Source organism: Myzus persicae, unplaced genomic scaffold (assembly GCF_001856785.1).
Source record: "Myzus persicae strain clone G006 unplaced genomic scaffold, MPER_G0061.0, whole genome shotgun sequence".
NCBI classification, from domain to species: Eukaryota; Metazoa; Arthropoda; class Insecta; order Hemiptera; family Aphididae; genus Myzus; species Myzus persicae.
In genome coordinates this window covers 394,874-417,102 of record NW_019101674.1, presented here as the reverse complement: position 1 = coordinate 417,102, position 22,229 = coordinate 394,874, and the positions used below count along the sequence as shown (strand labels likewise).

Sequence of the window (22,229 nt, the reverse complement as noted above, 5' to 3'; positions counted from 1 at the left end):
TATTCTTTTGGGAGGGGAGTTGGATGGGAGGGGGTTGGATGGCCCGGTGGTGGACGGTGCACGGGGACCGGGGTGCCCGCGTACGTTCCTTTTCCCGTATCCAATCCATTCGTCAGATTGTGTTTGTGCCACTGGGCGTTCGTGTCGGTTCGCAAAATATTTCTCAGTTTTCGTTTCACTGTGCTCACGCACGCACAAAATCGTTATCGTTGTTATTTTATTATAATTTTTGTCTATCCGTGTCGCGTTGGTTATTATTATTGTCATCATCGTTATTAGTATCGAAACGTATCAATCTTTATTGTTTTAGTAAAAATTCGTTGATCTTACATTACCTTTATAAATTGTTGTTCGTTGCGTTTTTTTTCCACAAAATATTTTATCATCCGCCATCGCGCCACCGCCGTTGACGTCCGGTTTTACAAAGTATTTTTACCGAGTAGCTCTCTTCTTCCGACGCCCGCGCCACACGTCGCCGGCTCCTGACGCGTCGTGTAAAGGTAACCCACTGCCTGCCGATTGTTTTTCCTCTCCCGGAACCGATCAAAGCCGAAACGAAAGCATCGGAGACGCGCCACCGAAGTGTAGCATGTTAGGCCGTCAGTCGTCCGCCACTCTACGTTTGTGATAAACAAGGTTTTTCGATACGGCCTCAAGCTGTGGACTGCAACGCCCTATTTGATCCCCCATCAGGGGTTATACTATCCAGTGAGTACAACACAACCGATTAAATATACTTATGTGTCAATAATAGCAAACGACGTCGCGCGACGCATCCTACGGCGACTACTGCTCCGTAGGCCTCTTTACTTATTAGCCTATGGGCTGATAGTTGTTTAGAAATCGTTGTGTCGTGTGTGTGTGTTGGGAGGATCGAACCCAATATTCTAAAGTATTATTGCCAGCCGCGCGCGCGTTCACGGCGATGGCGATTAAGACGAGTCGTCTGGGTCGGCCTTCAGCGGATGTACATTGTGTACCTGCTTCGAAAATCTTATCTGGCCGAGACGTTTCGTCGTTACAACGGTAATGTATTACCCGGGGCCATTAACCGTTCATTAACCGTCGTATGTCATCGGTAAAATGAAATGTTATTATAGATATTATTGTTGTACTGCACGTCATTACCGTCGTCACGTAGGTTGGCGATAAAAACTCAAAGGTTTTTGTACAGAAAACGCGTTTGTTGCATGACACGAGTATTTATTATTATTTCTTCCTCCCGGCTTTTGCGCGACCACCGTTATCACGATCGCGCGTATAACAATATTACAGACTTTGGAACGCGCGCCTCTTCGACATCAAGCACACTCGTCGTTGTCATCCGGAATACTTCAAAATACTCGAAGCAACCGAACTTTAGTGTGCGCCCGGTTTTCAAACTCTGGAGTTCGCAGGGGGTAATAATCGTCGCCGCCACCCCCCCGGTCTGCGAGTTATTTTTAACGACCCTCGTCGACAGGCGACAGCGCGGCCAAGTGGACTAAATTATATTTCGCTTCGGAAATCACACACCATCCTCTCACACCCCAGTCCTAGAAACGTCACATTTGTGTGTTTCGCTTGGGTAAATAGGGTTCTATACGAATATAACATTGCTGCTGCTTTGGCTACTGATGTGAGGGGCAGTATATGCTCGGAACGACTGCACGAGTACCTATTTTGTATGTCAACCACACGATGAACAAATATCGTAGTTATTTGCGCAATTTATTGTTCGTGACATGTGTAAAATTAGAAGTTATTATTTTTTTCTGCCTGTTGATGGTCTCGCGAGTCACAAACACGAAACAAAAGTCCATTATACTAATTATTCTACTGACTCCACTGTCCGTGTCTCACCACTATTTCACCCTTCCTCGTCCTTCGCTTCTTCTTTCGCCCTGGCGTCAATCGTGTGGCGAAGAGTCCATTTCATATTATAACGATAATAATATTCGTATATTTTAAAAAGCTCCTCAAAAACGAAATAGATATATTTTATAGGTAGTATCTTTTTACTTCTCGGACCGACGCCGCCCACCCTTCCTTGGTTCCCTAAACGATCGATATTCGTATAATACAATACGTATGTATATATCGGGCCCGAAGTGAGTTTATATATTATTAAGTGCTCAGCCGTGTTCTTTTCGTTTTTATTTACACTCAACAACCCGCTGGCTTCTCGACATATTCATTTCTCTTTTCTACTTCTATTTGAATAAAAGTTTATCTTTTCCGAAATTTCGGCGATGTGGGTATTATTCTGACATTTTTCGCATTCATCGACGTCTTGTGTACGACGACCCACTTCTCAACTACCCTCCCAACTCCCCAGCCGTGGAAAAGGGTTTTTTTTACTCCCGTTCGATGACATATTATATTACGACCGACGATTTATCGAGTACATAGATCGTATAATAGCATCGCCATATATAATATTGTGTAGGTACCATATAAGTATAGGTTGCATAAACAAAAGGCTTTTTTATGTTACAACGAACGTGGTATTGAATTTTGTGCTCGGCTACAAAAAAAAAAATGGTTATTAAAAAAAAAATGTTTTTTCCCCATTTCGTTCGCCGTATATTTTTATATTTTTTTTTTTTTGCATGTGATATTTTTACGAGACGGCTGCTCGTGTATGTGACTGACGAATGAATTATATATGATACGAGTGGAGCAATATAGTATTATCGCCGGTTGCCAAACAAACGTCTGAACTCAGTTTGCAAATGGAGAGAAAAAAATGCTTATTGTGATTCCCGTAAATGAAATTGGTTTCGGAAACTTGGCACGGTCATCTCCCGCGCAATGGTCTCGGTGATTGTTAATTTGTTTCCTCTTAATTAGCGGATTTATATACTATCTCTATCTCAGTAACGCGCCCTTTTATACTATTGTATGAAGTTTAGTGTCCATTGACCGTATGGACTGCAGCCAGCCGTGGAATACACACTACATGTGTTTGGTTTTTAAAACGTTCAAAATCCGTTTTTTTATTTTCGTTTACCGTCGTTAACTTTTTGCTATTATTTTTAACAGGGTGACAAGTTTCCGTAAAACAAATCAGTAGTTTGGAAAATGTAAGACATTTTTAATTTCGGCAAAATTTAAATACCCAATACTAATATGTTCTTAAAAAAAATTCATTGTATTTCCTAAGGTATTAAATATGCATTTGTCTGGCTTATGATAAAATTATATCACTGTATTGATAAAATGTTTTCGGTTAAAATGGTCTCTTTGAAAATAGTTAGTCTAAAGTAACTGTGAACAATAAAATACCATTAAGTCTTCTTTTTTGTGATTAGACCTACAACCTACCAACGTATCAAATAAACTTTGAATTTTATGTTGTCTATTGAGAACATCAGAACTCGTTCCAAGTATCTTCATCAGTTTAAATTTTCCTTGGGCCTTCGTTCATACATGGACCGATTATTACGTGTAACTAGTATAATACGCGTGTTCGATGGAAATTCAGATAACTGTGTTAAAATTGTTCACACCTAATACTATACCTATGTGTGTACATTCACTTTACGCTTATATTATTATTTTTATGTAGTACCTACAATATTAAAGTAATTCATCGTCAATCGTTTAATTACGTCTCAATTATATAAATCGGGTACGCCCAAGGTACGACGACCGTATTGTTGCAGACAAAAATGATTTTTCTCAACCGTGTATAAGAGTATGGACTGCACGTCAATCAGCCTGCGGGCCTTGAATACTCTCTTTGGCCAAATATCGCTGGCATCGTTTGCTCGATTATTATAATATTTTAGTTTACTGAAAATTATCAGCCGTGCAGAGACAACGATGAATAATAATATGATATTATTTTTTCTCAGCATATCATATTCTCTGACGGTGTAATGTAGTATAAATGTATAATTTCCTCTCTGCCGAGGGGCGGCACTGCTGCCGTCTGCGTTATTTCAGTTAAATTTTTTTCTTCCGCCGTGTGTTGCGTGCGTTCCTAGTGTGTGGAGGTCGCTCACGAGAAACACACATGTCGAGGGGGGCCGCGTATAATTTATTTATCCTGTCTGCTTGTGATGGGGTTGTGTGGAGAGGGGACGGGGGCGGCTCTCGCACATCTGTTCGACGTCGTTTATATGTATACATGTATAACTTGAGATGGATGTATGTCTGTGTAACGTGCCGGGAACGAAATAATAATAAAACAAAAAATATATATACGGTATATTCGTGCTTTATAGATAGATATACAGTAATAGAATATAGGACGCGTCTCGTCGTACCCCGCCGTGGTTGTGGCGTTGGTGGAGGCAGCGACGGTGGGAAAATGCCATTAAAAACGCACTCGAAACATTGATTTTTCCTCTCCCCGACTTCGCCAAACGAGCTGAACGTACGACGACGCTAGCCGTGTCCCGCGTATAGACGTCATCGTCGTCGACTTTGCAGTTGATATCATTATATTATATAAATTTATTATTTAGGTCGAAACTAGTCGGGATCGGGACTCCAGGATTTTATTGTGTGTGGATGTCGTCGTCGTCGTCGTTTCGTGTATTGATCTGCGGACACGTGTGCTCTTTGCGAACGCCTTTGTCGGGCTTTGTACGCTTAATATGGCTACGGCCTCCCCCACGCGCCAGACCAGAATAATGTACTATTTTGCACTTCAGGCGACGATAATAGTATATTTCACGATCGATCTGCGACATAATTGACAAAACAACCAATACAATTTCACTTTAAAAACCCGTTATCCGAACGATAATCAGCTGCTGTTCCGTCACAAAGAAAATCGGCTAACTTTTTTGTTACTCGATGACATTTTTTTGTTCTTTTGTTTTTTCCGGGCATGTCTCTCACGTCAATCATCATTCGTTTACGGTGTTTTATTATTACACCATTTGTATACACGCGACGGTTGTAATCGTAACGAGACTAACAAAAATCGAAATCTCCCACGCGGTTTTCTAAAAAAATATTTATCATTTGTCAATTGTAGGCTGCAGGGTCCTGGGAAATACTTTTCTGGTACTTATAATATAATAATTATCACTGTTTTCGTTTTCTTGCGTAGACTTTGGCCATTAATTCTGTATGTAGTTAGGTCCGAAAAGATTTCCGTCTATAGTTATCGTTAACAATGCGAAAGCTTAGCATCGATTATGGGATCATATAACTATATAAGTGATGACAATAGTCTAATGACTCACATAATATGATACGGCGCCATAATGTACTCATCAGACATCATCAATACACGGATATGGGGTGTATTGGTGTGGTGTAATGTTTAGATTGGTTATTTCGTTTGGATTGACAAAGGTTATAATTATAAAAAAAAGTAGCTTGGCACTGCTGCTGCGCGTGACTACTACCGGTCGTTATTGTGGTCGTCAACCATAGTTTTAATGCCGGTGATAAGTATGAATTTTAAAATACATCATGAACGTCCCGCATATACAACTCTGTGTCATACGAGGTGTCATACTATTAAAACGAACAATTATTAAACTCTCCTCGTTTTGTCTAGTCTATTAACTATTTACCTTTTATTTTATTTTTCGTTACCGCGGCGCCCACATCCTGTAATCACGACTGATTCCTCGCAAGAGGAGGAGACATACCACACCCGATTGCTCGTTGCAGCTGCTGCACCTATTGGGTGGCGGTGCAATGTGATAAGATAACGCAATATAATATATTATTATAAATTATTATCATAACAATGACCCAGTCTCCGGATATCTCATCGCACTATCGCAGATCATGTTATGCGTTATAACCGACGGGTTTTCTTAGGTTTCCCGCCTTATAAGTGTTATACTTCACACAATAGACGCAGATAAATAATATTAACTATGTTGTTATTATGTCTATGGTTAAATCGTACTCGCAATCGGAATTATCATGTATTTCCGCGATCACATACGACATACCTACCTACCTACCCGGGTTACCACCTACCTGTAAACGCAAATTTCACAATGATAAAGTTGCGTTTGGCGCTGTGAAAAATACGTAGAGGCGTGCATTAGAGCCCTGGACATTAACTATAATAACTATATTATATTTTTACATGTAGGTATCTACGGGTTAGTCAATAACGCGTGTGTAGGTAATCGGATCGCCGACGCCTCGGGCGGTGGACAAACGCAAACGCGCGACGGCAGTGGTGAGGCATACACCGACCGACCGACATGGATACACACTTTATGGCACGAATTCAAAAACGGTCGGTGTCGTTGTCGGGTGTTTTTTTGCTCTATCGCGCCGCCGCGCCCGTGTGTCTTCGCCTCCGCCTCGGTCGATCGTTTACAATAATACGCACGCGGTTATTGTGTTGTGTCGTCGTACGCGTAAAGTAGTCAGTGGAGGTATATAAAACGCTTGGCACATATCTGCGGCGTACCAACCGCAAGGTTAACCTCGTCGTTGCAAAACCCGACCTTCGCGGCGTGCCATACAACGCGTTTTTTCGATAGATAGTATTCTATTCTATTTTAATTACAATAATTGTCATTATTATTTTTTATTTAATTTAAAGGCTTCGTGGGTTATTAGCCTACAGCTGTGACACACAAAAACCAGTTGAGAAAAACAAGATTTGAAATATTTACAGTTGTTTAAAATTTTTGCGAAGACGGCGAGGATCAATTTGTAGATTCCTATTGTGTTTTCTTCGTTGAGAGCTAGTTGGAGAGAAGTCGGGTTAATGAAGATTATCCGTGTTTCGGTGTATCTTGCACATCTGATGGCGACGTGGTCGATCGAGAGGTTTTCCTTGCATGCGTCGTGTACAACTGTCATTAATGTTATTTTCATATAATAAACATTATAGTTATTAAACACAATTACACAAAGCACATACGCGTGTCGAAAATGCCCATCGTGTCCTTATCACACAATAATGTGTTCTCGTGCATGCCTCCTCGCCCTTCAGGGACTTGGCAGGTATACGTACTGCTTATTTTATCGAGCTCCTCCTGTTTTAATAATGTGCCCGGTACATTATTACGAATACGCATTGTTGTCACACCCGAGTTAGGTTATTAGGTAGGTATGACTGTATTTAGATGTGCAGAAAAAAAATGTTAATTAAGCCGTGGGGTTAATCGACCGCGTGCACAGCGAAGAACCAGTGAATTTCCTCTCTTAATTGCGAATTAAAACTCGCGGTTAGTGAATCGGGCAGGCGTGCCGGTCTAGAAATCACTTTTCGCGCATGTATTATAATATATAACTGTAGGAATCTGTTGACCGTGCAGCTATAGCCGGGTATCCATTATTTAATATACCTATCATTATAGGTCTAGACTGTTGGTGGTACTCATCGCGGTCCGTTTGCTTTCGGTGTTGATCATTATTATTGTAATTATTATTAGCGACAGAGTAATACATGTTCTTTTCAGGATTTCTCGATTGTTGGAAAATAAAAACTGCCTTTACGTCTGGCTAATATATTATTCTAAGCTCTAAATATTATATAGTAATACATTAGATATTGCACTTCATACGTTCGTCCAAATCCACACGTGAATTCAATTCAAATCGTATATACATATATAATATATTAGCGCATGACGTATAAAACCGACTCCCTCCTACATGCACCTTCTACATCCTCCCTCCCCTCACGGTACCTCTTCGCGGTTTCCAAGGTTTTATTAGCCCGATACGACGACGGTAAGAATAATAATAATAATATTATTGTGGTTCGTTTTTCTCGGGCGAATTACCGTTTGTTCGGCTGAGTAGTGGGGAAACGCACGTGTTGTCTGTCGTCGTCGTTGTTGTCGTCATTACCTACCTGTTGGTAAGCCGAGAAGCCGAAAAAAATTAAATCACTCGTGAGATCTTCGAACGTGTCGTTGAAGTATATTTTATTTTACAACATCAAAGAAAACCGAGTGTTCATATCGTGTGTGGGTTACACTCTGCGAAACCGTATAAAAGTGTATCATTCACGCGCCCAATTGCATTTCATCCTCGTTTTGTATGTTATTCATGGACAGGTATCAACATAATATCATACGTGCAATTTAATTTAAACGACGTATCGGCAACGCCGACCGTATTATTTTGTTTTTGTCCGGTTTCGCATCCAAACGATTAAACATTCTATAAAATTACTCTTCGTTTAATTAGCATTAGATAGGCAGTATCGAGTAAATCGGTACAATGAGCAGCATATCGCATGCACGCACACACAGTTTGCTCGTTAGGTGTACTACTTATGAGCTAACAACTTCAAATTAAAATTCTTATGTTACTCGTTCAATCAGATGCACGCCAGAAAATAAATTCAGTAGGAACAAATTTCTAGGAACAATATAATGCAGTTCAGTTTAGACCCATGCTTGTTTTTAAATTGATTGATTTTACTTGAATTACTAATTAATATGCTTTTTCAAATAAATAATGATATGTCCCCTACCACAGTTAGTAAGTAAGTAATAAAATACTGATAACAACAATTTGACTGTTTAATTGTATTCAACGTAACCATCAACACTTTTTATTATCCGCGGTTGCCCCTGCTTTTTGTTGTATGCAATTATATATATTCTAGGGTTTGTTTTTCAACTGTTATAAAAATAGGTCGTATTAGTAAATATTCAGGTCCGCCTGGAGTTTAATTGACGGTTAAGCATTTGAAAGTTCAAAATGTTAATTTTTTACCTGTTCTAAGCAGCAACGACTGTCGACTGACGGTATCATATAAGCCATATTATTAACCAACCTAGTGCATCTGATCGATAGTGGGTACATTCAATCACTTAATATTGTGCACTGAATAAAATGGGCGAATGTCGTACATATCATTGCGTTTAAAGTTCATGTTTGATTAAAATTCAACACTGAAGTAGGTAGGTACATTGTCCGTGTATATGTTAATTTCGTTTAAAAACGTTATCGGCAATGTTTGAATTCAATTGGAAAACATATACAGGGTGATTAGCATTTTCACATTTTTATTCTAGTAATGCAATTATTCAAATCCTACTGTGAATTTCTCCTGTATATCTAAGGACTAAAGACGACATATTCAGATATACTAAGATAATATATTGTATAGTGTATACCATTTATGTAGTCAATACAAAAATAATTCTTTTAATCGCCCTGTTTTCCCGTAAATTGTTTAGTAGACGTAATTTTGGGAAATGCTGTTGCATCTAAATCAAATTTCAGACGAGTAGTTTCTGATTTATTAAACTTTATATATCTAGGATAATTTTGACGTTGGTATACAACGAATATAAATAACATTAAATTACTTAATTTGGTGTCATTAATTTCTGTTAATTGTCCGTTACTCTATTCGGTTAACCGCGAGGTTAACGATCATAGTCCCGGTCCCGATGGTGACGGTTATATCGAGTTTCTATGAAGTATATAATATGGAGTAAACTAACTTTTAGTCTAGTACTTTTTAAATTAATAAATGGGGATGAGTATTCATGATGAATCGCTCTGTACATAAAAACATACAGAAATAAATAATTATAATTTATAACCATTGTTCGTATTTGGTGTAGAATAAATAAATTGCTATAAACATATACCATTATACCTATATATTTGTATACTATAGATATTTTTATATGTTTGGTAAATTCAATTAAAGAGTATGTTTGAATGTAATGAAAAATAAAACAAAAGGGAGAGGAGGCCATTTCCTCTGTCCCTATTTGAGTGACTGAATAAAATTATTTATCGATAGAACAAAAACAAAAAAAAATCGCTGAACGTCAAAATAATATGTATATGACTTTTCATCATTCTAATAACATATACAATCTACTTCCATATTGAATATTTAATTGTTATACACTATCGGCGTTCAAATATTTTTTTCGTCTGTTATGTGTTTGTGATTTTGCGTTGTTATATGCTGCTCGCTTGTATTCAGAAAAAAAACAGTCCGTCACTTGCAATTGTTTTAGTTTTGCGAAAAGAAATTATAAGTATAAATTATAATATTGTTGGCTGTATGTCGGTGTTATATTCTCGATTATAATATACTCGTTATTCATTATGATTATTATGTAATATAATATAATATTATCTCTTTAACATAATTATGTTTTTTTTTAATGTCGATGTTAGGTACCTATAGCGAAACATTTTATTGATGTTTAGTTTCGAAGTTTCATTTAAAACGATTGTAGGTTTACAATAAATCGTTCATAAATTTTCGTATTTCATGATGTTTACTTGCTTTAGTTGTAGTTTAAAAAGTTGCATAATGTATGAAAAATAATTAATGAGTGAAGTAATTATATTCCGTATTGATACGACACGTGATATTTGACAATTATTTCGTCGAAATCACATTATTAGCTGTAACCTTTGATTATCATCGTTCGTTTACCTCTATTGTAGCTTCAATTTATAAATTATACACTGTTAGGTGCCTATGTCGTTATAAATTAAACTGAACGTGTTATGGCTTGAAATTTGAATGGAATGACAACCATTTATGTACGAATTATTTTTAAAACTGTAAGGCCTCGTTAGAACTCTTTAACTCGCATAATTTGGCAAGTATTTTCATTTCATTTATGAGTATATAAATACATCCCATTGCCAATACTTCGTTCGACTTGGTGTTTTCGGTGAATATTTCTTTGAATTTTCTATTTTAATATACATATATTGTGTAGATACTAGATACATTATGCTATGTCCTGATTAGTTATTAATTATTATTATTGACGAACGATTTAGTCAATCCAAAGATAACTGATTCGTTTTAAAATTAAACTTATTATTATAATATATATTTGTATATCACATCATATCCTAATATAACACTAGGTATAGGTATAGGTATAGGTACCTACTTGATTTGTGTTATACTTGTGACTTTATCACTCCAGTGCATTGACGGAACATTGTAATAAAATAGTATATTTTTCAGTTATTTTCTCTAGGCATGATAAAATGTTTAAAGTTTACGTAGGTATGTACTTGGTAGTTATTTTAATTCAAAATATCTTTGCTAAAAACAAATATTTTATGAAAAAATAAAGATTTGACTGGTTGCTTTATACATAATAAAAAATAACTAATGTTCACATTTGTGTTTTTAACATGACTTATATTAAATAAAAAATTTAATTTTGATAACAATTTAATTTCAGTATTAAGATAATAGGTATACTATCTTAAGATGTCAACTTAGCTTGATACAAATGAGTGATGGCTGATAAACAATATAGCTATTCTAATAATTAGATATAATTATTATTGTGTATTTGTGAACAATGTTAGAAAGTAATGTTTTAATGGGTTGGACTATCTATCATTTGTGGCTTTTGGGTGTGAACAAGTAACACTGATGGTATATATTCAATATTGTATTATGATCATCGTTCTACCATTTTATACCAATAATTTATTAATTATTATTTAGGAATAAAGGATAATGTATGTGACAGTACCATTATGGCACACTAGATTGATTTAATTGGGAAAGAACGTATTACAATTCCTAATTTGTTAATTTTGTCTAGGTTAATTTTTAATCAATTATATCAAATCGAATCAATAATATTATTACTCTGAAGTATAGATATTAGACATGTTCATGTATAAATGTAAGTTAATAATATATTGGTATAGTGGGAGAGAGTGGTATGTGGAGTGAGCCCATTAGGGTTTTTAATAATTTATGTACAATAGTATAGAAATTGGCTAATATATTCGGCTTGAAAAATGCCTATTTAATTATAAAGTTGTTTGTATAACGACTATATTGTGTAAAGAGGAATTCGTGTATATATAATTGCTCAATATTTCATAGCTTTTTAATTTGACGGCCCTACGATTATACGTTTAACCAGTGGTGGTGCAATAGTGAACATTAATTTCATAACTGCCTTGTTCATCGCTGCCTCGTACTCGCAGAGTGACGCGGAGAAAGAATTAAAATTAAAAACGTACATTTCATACAACATGATATTACATTATATTATTTGAAATTCCCGAGGATGAGCGATTACGACTGAATTCGAGTACCTAAGCTCTGCTGAATGCCTGGATATCTGTAGCCTGAAGCTCTATGGCATGATTATACGATGTCGAGAGGGAAAAATATCTTTCGATTCGTCACGGGAAAGCCATTTGATTTATTCGACAAAACGCTGTGGTCGATGTAAAATGCTCAAGAAAAATATGATAATAACTATCTCGATTTCGGCGGAATAGCACTACGAATTAGCGACCTACGAATTGGACGATGCGAGAACAAAGCCGCGCCCTGATGTACCAACTCAACAGGTCTCTCGTTTGAAGTTCGCTCTGTAATCTCGCGGACAATAAATTCTGTCTAAATTTAGTGCGGCTATAAAAAAAATCTTTCGAGCGTTTCAGGACACGTTTGCCAAGCTTTGTAATCGCACGCACGCACAAAAGCTGCCGCTGCCACCACACGGGTTGATGTATTACGCGTGCTTTTATTATCTTATTCGTGTCCGTTCCTGACGAATCATTTATATTATTATTATTGTCGGCGGCGGCGACGGCGGCGGCTATATGCGTGTATACGACAATAAACATCAATTTAACTCAATAATATCCCAACGTACAAACGGGCCGGGCCACGTCGGCGTAATGTGGCTCGCTTTCTCATAGGATGTAGCCACTTGTCGAGCGATACAACAACGGGGTATACATAATATTATTATTATTATTTCATATACGAGCCCGCAGCATTTTACTTTATAATAAAATAAAATTTGGTTTTTTTTTCAACCGTACCCATAATATTGTGTATTTATATATTTTTTTCCAACGTCGTCGGTGAAGTATTACAACAATGGTCATCCCCCACCGTAGCAGACTCGTCCTCCGAATGGCCCCGGTGCACTGCACAATGCACCGCCGTACATCCTCATTAGACCGGAGTGTCCCCCCTCCGGCAAACTCCCCCCACCGACCCCTTGTATTTTCCCTCCGTGAATAATTCTGTGGCATGGTGTACTAGACTACTGTATAAAATATATTTTTTTATGATATACACGACGAAATGTGAAAAATAAATAGACAAGTCCTTCAAGTAGGTACACACACACTACACTACACGCGCGCGTTTACATAAGCATTCGCACACACTTGCACGTTTGTTGTTTACCACGAGTATACTCCAGACGAAACACTAAACGTCCGTCCGAGGGAAACAATTGACGATTTTTTTCTTTTCTCTTCTTTTTCTAATTTTTTTTCCTGTTTATCAATCGGCATTGTTGCGGAATATGTAAAATACGGGTCGTCACAGCACACGCGCGTCTTCGGGAAGAGCCTCGATCGAGCGCGCGCGCGTTTTGGTCACGAATATCTTACCGCTTTCACGCACCGCACGAATATGGCCATCGCCATACCAGTTCTCCGTTTAAAAATCGAAGTTATGCAATTTTTTTGGAGAAACTTTTGATGCCTATGTATACATGTAATGTTCCTACTACCGGTCTAGTGTCACACACGTGCGTTCAGCCCACCGGTATGTATATATACGAACTCGTCCTAAAACAAAATATATTATATTTTATGTATATAATCATTACATATCCGTAATAATTAGTATTCCGCCGTTGTTCGTCAAACTGGTTGCTGGCCCGAAACCCGCGCTCCTCTCGTTCTACACCTCGTCTACGCTCCGGTTCCACTCATTCGTTCGAGGCCCCGTAGCTTGATCCGTGGTTAAAATTATTTATTCCGTATCGCGTGCTCTGTCTATCCGCGGGATAAAATATTATTGCACCAGAGCTCTCTTGGCGACGAAGATGCGCCGAAAAACATGATTGGCGTGCATAAGACAGAGTAAAAACATGTATTTTTCAGTATTTTTTTTCTATTAAATATAAAAAACGCCGTTGTAGGTAAACTGTGTATGGGTATGATCGTTGGGGAGGGGGTGTGTTGAAAAACCTTAATCCATAATTTATAACTTATTGCTCAGGAGTCAGGTCATAGAATATAGTATTTCTGCCGAATCTGTATTCTTTTTTTCAAAAGGGGTTTTGTCGTAATGTTTTGTAAGTTAAATGAGAAACAGACAATTTTTATGTAACCACTGCGTGCATTATATTTTAAATATAAATTTGATGTGTAAATACAAAATATTGAACAAATAGTTAAATATTCATACATAACATGATCTCATTTACTTGTCATGTTAAAAAAAAGTTATGTACAAATAGCACTTTTCACAAACGAAATTGGTCTTCAACAATTAAATATTTATGCATATCAATATAATCTATCCTGAAGTAGTGTCACTTGAGTGACAGGGTCTTACATCACATCACTCAGTTTTTGTACTGCCATAACAAATTTTTAGGTAGGTACCTACTTATTGTTTTAAATTTTACAAATTGTAAATCGTTTATTTTTATATATACTAATACATTGTTAAAAGTTCAAATTATGGAAAACGTATTTTTTATAAAGATAAAAACTGATTAAGATTTTACAGTCGACCCAACCCAACCTTTAACCCCAAAGGGTGTTTAATTTCTATATTTTTTTCTCTGATTTGAATCTTTACATAGTAAAATAATTGTTGTAACATAATATATACAATTATGAATTATGATTCTCTGATCGCCCTGCTTAATTAATAATTATTCAGCACGTCATTATATTACCAATATATCGCGTCGTACAAAAAAAAAACGGTCACAATTATTTACACCTATCGCGCAAACGATCCTTCGAGCTTATCTCAACGATATTAGGTATATATTTATATTCATATACGTATAGTACGTACCTATTACTTATTAGCTATTTTACATAAACGTATTAGGTATACCGTAATCGACTATAATAATATTATAGAGATGTAGTTACTTGTTGTCCTCGTGGATACACACGATCGACGCCGCCCGGAGGCGCTCGCGGTTTTGCGGACGGACGAGATGTGACCTGAAACTACCTGGTTCTGTGTCCGAGCCAAATTACAGTGTGTATAGTATGCTCTATAGAGGTCAGGTACTGTAAATACTGTGGACTTACATCACTGCAGGTGTGATGATAATGATGATGACGAATTACGATGATGTCATATCTCTATGCCGTTGCATAGTGCATACCCCGGCTGTCGTCCAGTCGTTTTGTTATAATCATTTTAAAAAAAAGCATCTCGTTTTCGTTAGATGGACGACGGTAAGGAGTTATATTAAGTTATATTAAGCATTTGCTGCATTGTAGCGCGTAATAAATATGATATTATTATGTGCAAATGTCTAGCACGTTACAGTTGCATAAAATTATTATGTACTATTTTTTGATTCGGTACCTATATGTAGGTATAACACTCTTGTTTGTTTGTCACCAACCCAACCTAGATTAACGATGTTTTGACTAGGATTTACGTTATGGTGACCGGTGGCGGGTAGGAGGGTCCCCAGAACACGCATGAACTTGCAGGTCCGCTGATCTGTTCATGGTGTATTTTTTTGGTATTCATGGGTATACCCATGGCCATGCTTACGTTGAACACACATATCTGTATAGTACATTCATGGTGATTGGTGATATACTGAAATATCTGACCTCTAAGATTGAACGATTAGCTACTTTTGCTTTAACTTGCTTACACTTAATTAATAATTCCAGTACTACCTATATAATATTTATTATTAAATAATTTGCAACATCATTGATTTCTTAAAAATAATAATGAATTACCATTATGTTTACAGCAAATGGTTCAAGGAGGAATTGATCCTTATGCATCACTCGCGGCAGCGTCTGGTGCATTCCCTATGCAACAACCCGGACAAATGGCTGCGATGACGCTTAAAATGGCCAATCCCCAACAGCCTACTCTAATGCCGGCTACGGTGGCTACACCTCAAAATACAGCTCCACTTCCACCTCAAGTGACTGTAGAAAGTGATCCACCGCTGCCACCTATTGCATATTCACCCCCTACTGGGCTTAATATGTCCATGGCGTCATCGCAACAACAACACCAGCAGCATCAGCAGCATCAGCAGCAGCAACAGCAACAGCAACAGCAGCAGCAGCAACAACAACAACAACAACATCAGCAGCAACAACAACAACAACAACAACAACAACAACAACAACAACAACAGCAGCAGCAGCAGCAGCAGCAGCAATCTGTTGGATTAACCAAGTCTGAACAACAACAAATCACAGTTACTACGGTATCACAACCGGTTAGTATTCAGATTAATGTTTGATATTACGGTCAATTGGACAATTTGCTAACATTTTCCGCTCTCACTGTAGTGGCCTTAGTAATATTGTTTTGTATAATCCTAAAACAGCTAGTTAATTTGTCATATATTCTTTTTATCTTTTTTGTGATGTATAGTTGGAATGTACTAATGCCACAAATGCGTTGACTACACCGGTGTCAGTATCTGTAGCCTCACCAACGAACATTACCAATGTTGGCGCTGGGTCCCCTTGTTCATCTAGTGAAGACAAAAATATCCAATCAAAGAGACTTCATGTATCAAATATACCCTTTAGATTTAGAGAGCCTGACTTGCGTGCCATGTTTGGGGTAATTAATTAATATTTTGTTTGATTCATATAATTGTATTATTATTAGTAGCCTCATTAAAATATGTTTAATATTCTCATCTAAAATTATGTTTGAGAATGTTGTACTTAAATTCAAAATTATAAAAAGCTCTAAGAATGCTAGAACAACAAGAAATTATGTTTTTATGCTCTAAACTTTCATAAGAATATTCTTTTATACAGAAATAAGATGTCTTATGTAACACAATTAAATCCCAAGTAAAAGAAATAAAAATAAAAAATTGTATGTTATATACTTATTATAGCTCATAACAGTTTAACATAATTGAATGCTAGAATTTATTATCTTCAGATTTCTGTATAAAAAAATTAAATTCATAACTTAACACAACTAATCATTTAGGCATCAGAAAATTATTTATAAAATCAAAAAAAAAACATAATTTTGTTTTAAAATAAAGTAATAAAGTTACATTACTTGTTACTCAAATAAAATGTTCAATAAAAAAAAAAAAACATTTTTACTCTTATGTTGCAATAAATAACAACCAATACACAGGTATTTCTCTAATTGCTTATCAAATCTCAATCCACAAATGTAAGTCAAAATAGTGTATGTGTATAATTTTTATAAGATGTCAAAACTAAGAATAATATATTTTAAGAAGATTTAATTAAATAAAGAACAGTTGCAAGTAAATATGATGTTGCCCTGGGCCGACAACACTAGTCCAAAAGTTCAAAAACTGAATTGGGATAAGTTAAAATTTATAACAATTACCAATTAGTGATCATAAATATTTAGGTATAGTTCAGCTGCATAATATCATAGATTTCAAAAATAAAAGCATAACAATTCTGTCTACCTGAAATGAATGAATTTACTTAAGTACATATAATATTGGATAAAATAAATATACTATTACTGCTAAAACTTAACCATAAAAATTCATATTTCATGTATTGCAAAAATATCCATCATGCATAAGCTTTTAAAAGTTAATGTTAAAAATAAAAATGCTTCTAGATTCCAACCCAATTAATAACTGTTGTATATTAACATTTTTATCTATTATAATTATTTAATTTATACATTTTAAATAATTTCAATGTAAAATTATTGTTGCAGTTTACCTAGTTTTAATATTATGTTATTTATGTTTTCAGCAATTTGGACCAATTCTAGATGTTGAAATTATATTTAATGAGCGTGGATCAAAGGTAATTATGGTTAATTGGAGTCAATAAAATATTATAATTATTATAAAATGTATATCTTGATTAAATAAAATAAACCATTCACGCTTTGTTGGCAGCTAAGTAACTTTAAATTATACATTGACCTAATTAATAATAAATCTATTAAATTAATTGAAAAATATTTAAAAATAAATTGAGGTATAGTTTGTTATTTTTTTTTAAATATAAGCCCTTTTAAAATAAGAAAAATATAACAATTACTAATTAATTACTATACCACTTTGTCTTAGAGGGTTTATAAATAAATGTTAAATTATTATAATATTCTAAAAGTGTTATTTTCTTTAGGTTTTAATTTTTAAATTAATATTTAAATATTTTCGGTTGATAATATGAACTTAAATATGTTTGTATTTGTATTTATATTCTATACAATTTATCACCCAAATTATATTTTTTAATAATATGTATAAGTTAACTAAAAATGTCTATTGAAAATTATTATTATACCATGAGATTTGAATAATAAATCCTTCTCTTTACATATTTTTCCATATCCAAAACGGACAATTTTTGGGAGCATTCACACAACGCTATAAGTAGCGCAATATTTTATGTTTTTACTTAACACTAGTTTATCATTGACACGTAATTAATAGCACAATAACGCTAATAAAAATGTATACCGCTTAAAAGTTCCACTTTCTTGTGAAACGCTATACATAATGAATGCTGGACTAACTTAGCATTTACTGTACTATTTTATTTTTTTATTATTGTATAGTGTTAACTGTGAACGTCAATGTTCGCTTTCCCCAAACAAATTTAACTAAATAATTTTTATTTCAATTCTACAAGAATAAGATTAAAAACATTTTAAAAATATATAAAATTCAATTTAATACTTAGTAATAATAATAAAACAATTTATTTTCTGTTGAGTTTGTTTATTTGCATGTGTTTTGTTGTGTGTGTTGCATGCAGGGATTCGGTTTTGTAACGTTTGGGAATAGCGCTGACGCTGATGAGGCTCGCGAACATCTTCACGGAACAGTTGTTGAAGGCAGAAAAATAGAGGTTTGCATGCAAATATTTATGCTATTTATATATATATATATATATACTTATATTTTTACTTATAATTTATATGTTTACACTTATTACATAGTAAGACTAATCACGACGTAGAAACTTAATTGTTTTTAAACCATTGTAAAAATCTAAATCATTATTATTATTATTATCTATTATTATTATTACTATTATCATTATTACTATTATTATCTATTATTATTATTATTTTTTTAGCGCTTGATGTTTTCAATACTTTCCTGAATCATAAAAAATATTTGTATAATTTAAAAAATATCCATCAGTTTGATACCTAACTATACATGGTCTTAAAGACATTTTGTCTTCTTATTTCCTATAACGACTGATGGTACATGAATGATGGAATTCTGGGATTAATGGCATTTTTTATTTAATGAAAAAATGATCTAGTTTCATTCATGTTGGCTATGCCATTTTAATCAATTTACATAAGTTAGGAAATAATCTTTGTACCTAATATTTTATACGAATATTTTTATTTTTATAATAAATCATATAATAGGTACTATTTTAAACTTAATTTTTTAAATGAAAAATATTTTATTGTTAATATTTTATTTTCAAAATACTTCATTAATATTCATGTAACTTGTATGCAGATCATGATCTTTTTTATATTTACTATGTATTTATCATTTTACTAATTAGGTTTATAGCTTTGAAACATGCCTATTACTACATACACTGTATGTATCACTTGTATATTGTTTAACATTTGGCTAATAATTTTATATTGAATACTGATGCTAAAATTAAGTAACCACTAATTTATTGACAAAAATCAGCATAGAAATTACTGTCGCGTGTCTTCTACTGTCCAAACTATATTGTAATGTTTGACCTAATCTTGGCCACAGTTAAATTGCTATTGTTGGTTAGATGGTGATAGTTAGGAAGGATTTATACAATAGGTTAAAAAATATACGATGCGTATTTAAATTCTATGACCACCATGTATTTCATTTACATAATCCAATGCAAAAAAGTTGTCATTAAATGTTAAATTCGTCCAAATGAAAATTTTTTCAGCAAAGTTATGTCAAATTTAAGTAATTCTTACTATTCATATTTTACTAGGATGTTCATTACTACTATTATTTTTATTAACCTGAAATATCTGTAGAAATTTTAATGAAAATGTGCATGCGAAAAATGAAAAGAAAATGTTTTATTTGTTTTGGGACTGAGATGTGTGTGAACGAATATTTGTTATTTGTTATTTGTTAGGTAGATTATTCTGAAGCTTCAAACTTCTGAATTATTTTCTTTGAAAGGTCTCACAGTTTATTTTGTTGGCACTCAGTTTGTGAATGTTCGACTCTGAAGTATGGATACTTTTATTATAGTGATTTGTTATATTACCACCAGCATTATTCGATCATATTTTTGTTTTAGGTAATTTTACTTTTTTTAGCGTAGTTAATTTGAAAGGAAAATATGTTGCATATTGTTATTCTTGAATTTTGCAATGATAAAATATTGTTGTAAATCCTTCCATGTATCAAGATGCTCGATTGTAATTGAATGATAATTTGCATGATGCTTCAGTCACGACTATATGGGCCTGGCTGTAAAATAAATTTTCTCTTGTCTTACTCCTCTTTCAATGTGTCTAGTTCCTTGATTACAAACACTTCATCGTTCCTACTTAAGACGTAATGTCGAAAAACAACAAATAAAAATAATAAAATCCCTATACTTTTATTTATACACTTTCACATTCTACAACATATTCTGACTATTACGTGTTTCCGAAGGCTAGTATTGATTGTAGGTTACAAGCGTGGTTTAGAGGTCTCGTGTCAAGCGTTTCTTTTCTGTGTTTCAAAGTGTCAGATTATTTGACATTTCTTTGCTGATCGGGTGAATTTATCCAGATGCTCCACTACCCTGGGACGAATATACCGATTTTATTATGTCGTTGACGACGAGTAAGTATGCTGTAGACTAGTCACGATTTCATATACTATATAATATGTACTATACGAAAATAACGTTTTCGGCGTTAATTATGTATAAATATATATGATGTCCGACAAATTTGTTAATAATGAAATTGAAATTTTGAAAATATAATCTGCTTTTATTAAACATTTTTTTGTTGTAATTTACTAAATTTCAATTTCATTGTCGTATAACGTGTATGTAATATAGTTTTAAGTTAAATTTGTCGTATTGTAATATTATTATAAATTTAAGTTATTAATCTGTATTAAAGTATGTATTTTATTTATTATTTAGGTACTTCATAAATATTTAAAATATTTGAATTTCTTTTTAAAATTTTAGGTGAACAATGCAACAGCTAGAGTGCAGACTAAAAAAGTAGCTGCTCCTTTGCAATTACCAAATGGTTAGTATTTTTTTTGTTCAATTTGTATTTATAATTTATGTTGTGGCGAGTATCTATATTATAAATAATATACTTTTATTATAAGCATATATATAGTTATATATATAGGGTTATTATACACATCAAATCATAATATATAGATCAATATTATGTACATAAAGTACTCACTATAAAATGGCTTTCTTCACTATTGTTTGCTTATAAACATATTCATTTGGGCATTTGGCAATAATATATTTGATAATTTTTTCAATGCTAATAGAAATAATAAACATATGTTGAAATTCTAATTACAAATACATAAAATATTATTGGATCGTGTCTCGAGTTGAGAATTCAAACCACGTATAATGGCTTTAGATAATATTATGTAGGTGTTTTTCTTTAAGTATATGTACCGTGTTTAGTTTGTCTCTATAAGGTAGATAATAGTGTGATCTTGGGATTTATAACTTCCAAGGTATATGATTCATATATAGTTTATCAATATGGTATTTACATTTTGTTATGTGTTTTGGTTGATTTCAATAGTATTACTCTCTAGAAACGGAGTATTGCCGAACCTTGGTGAGAAACTGTTTGCGAAAATTAGTGCATGTTTCCAAAACATAGACCCTATTTTAACGTATTTCATGCTTAAATATTGTTTTACTTAGGCATTGATTTGCATTGTATAAGGAGCATGATATTTTATACGACCATTTTATTATTTTTGACACTTCTCGGTTTTATTTTATGTTAGGTCAAATTAATTGTGCTTCTTTTAACTTGTATAATCAGTGGCGTACCTATGAAACATTTTCGGGAGAGGGTGCCAAATTATTAAATATCTCATTTTAAAATCATTAAAAATCCAAAATAAATGTGAATTATGCTAAACAAACCTTCTCGGGGGGCGAGGTGGCAAATGCTATACTTTGGCTTTCCACAGGTGCGCCGCTGCTTTTACCTATATTTAATTACACAATTAACTAAAAGGTCACTAAACCATAAATACGAACATCTTATAAGCAGGTATTAAATATACCTATAGTAGTTTCACAAATTACAATTGGTTGTTTGG

General features: G+C 34.1%; 1 protein-coding gene across 13 annotated transcripts in view; it reads left to right on the top strand.

Annotated features, from left to right (window-relative positions):
• The first annotated feature begins 93 nt into the window (after positions 1-93).
• The window catches only part of LOC111030017 (RNA binding protein fox-1 homolog 2-like), a 38,764-nt gene continuing 16,628 nt past the window's right edge, over positions 94-22,229 (top strand). For 5 of the 13 annotated variants that reach the window (XM_022309312.1, XM_022309313.1, XM_022309310.1 and 2 more), the window contains exons 1-7: positions 98-708; positions 15,684-16,166; positions 16,325-16,519; positions 17,668-17,721; positions 18,685-18,777; positions 21,103-21,166; positions 21,698-21,733. In XM_022309312.1, the coding sequence (XP_022165004.1) occupies positions 15,687-16,166; positions 16,325-16,519; positions 17,668-17,721; positions 18,685-18,777; positions 21,103-21,166; positions 21,698-21,733 (922 nt within the window). In that variant the 5' untranslated portion in view covers positions 98-708; positions 15,684-15,686. Of the gene's footprint in view, positions 709-15,683; positions 16,167-16,324; positions 16,520-17,667; positions 17,722-18,684; positions 18,778-21,102; positions 21,167-21,697; positions 21,734-22,229 lie in introns of all 13 variants that reach the window. The other 8 variants (XM_022309317.1, XM_022309316.1, XM_022309319.1 and 5 more) reach the window with 6 other exon arrangements.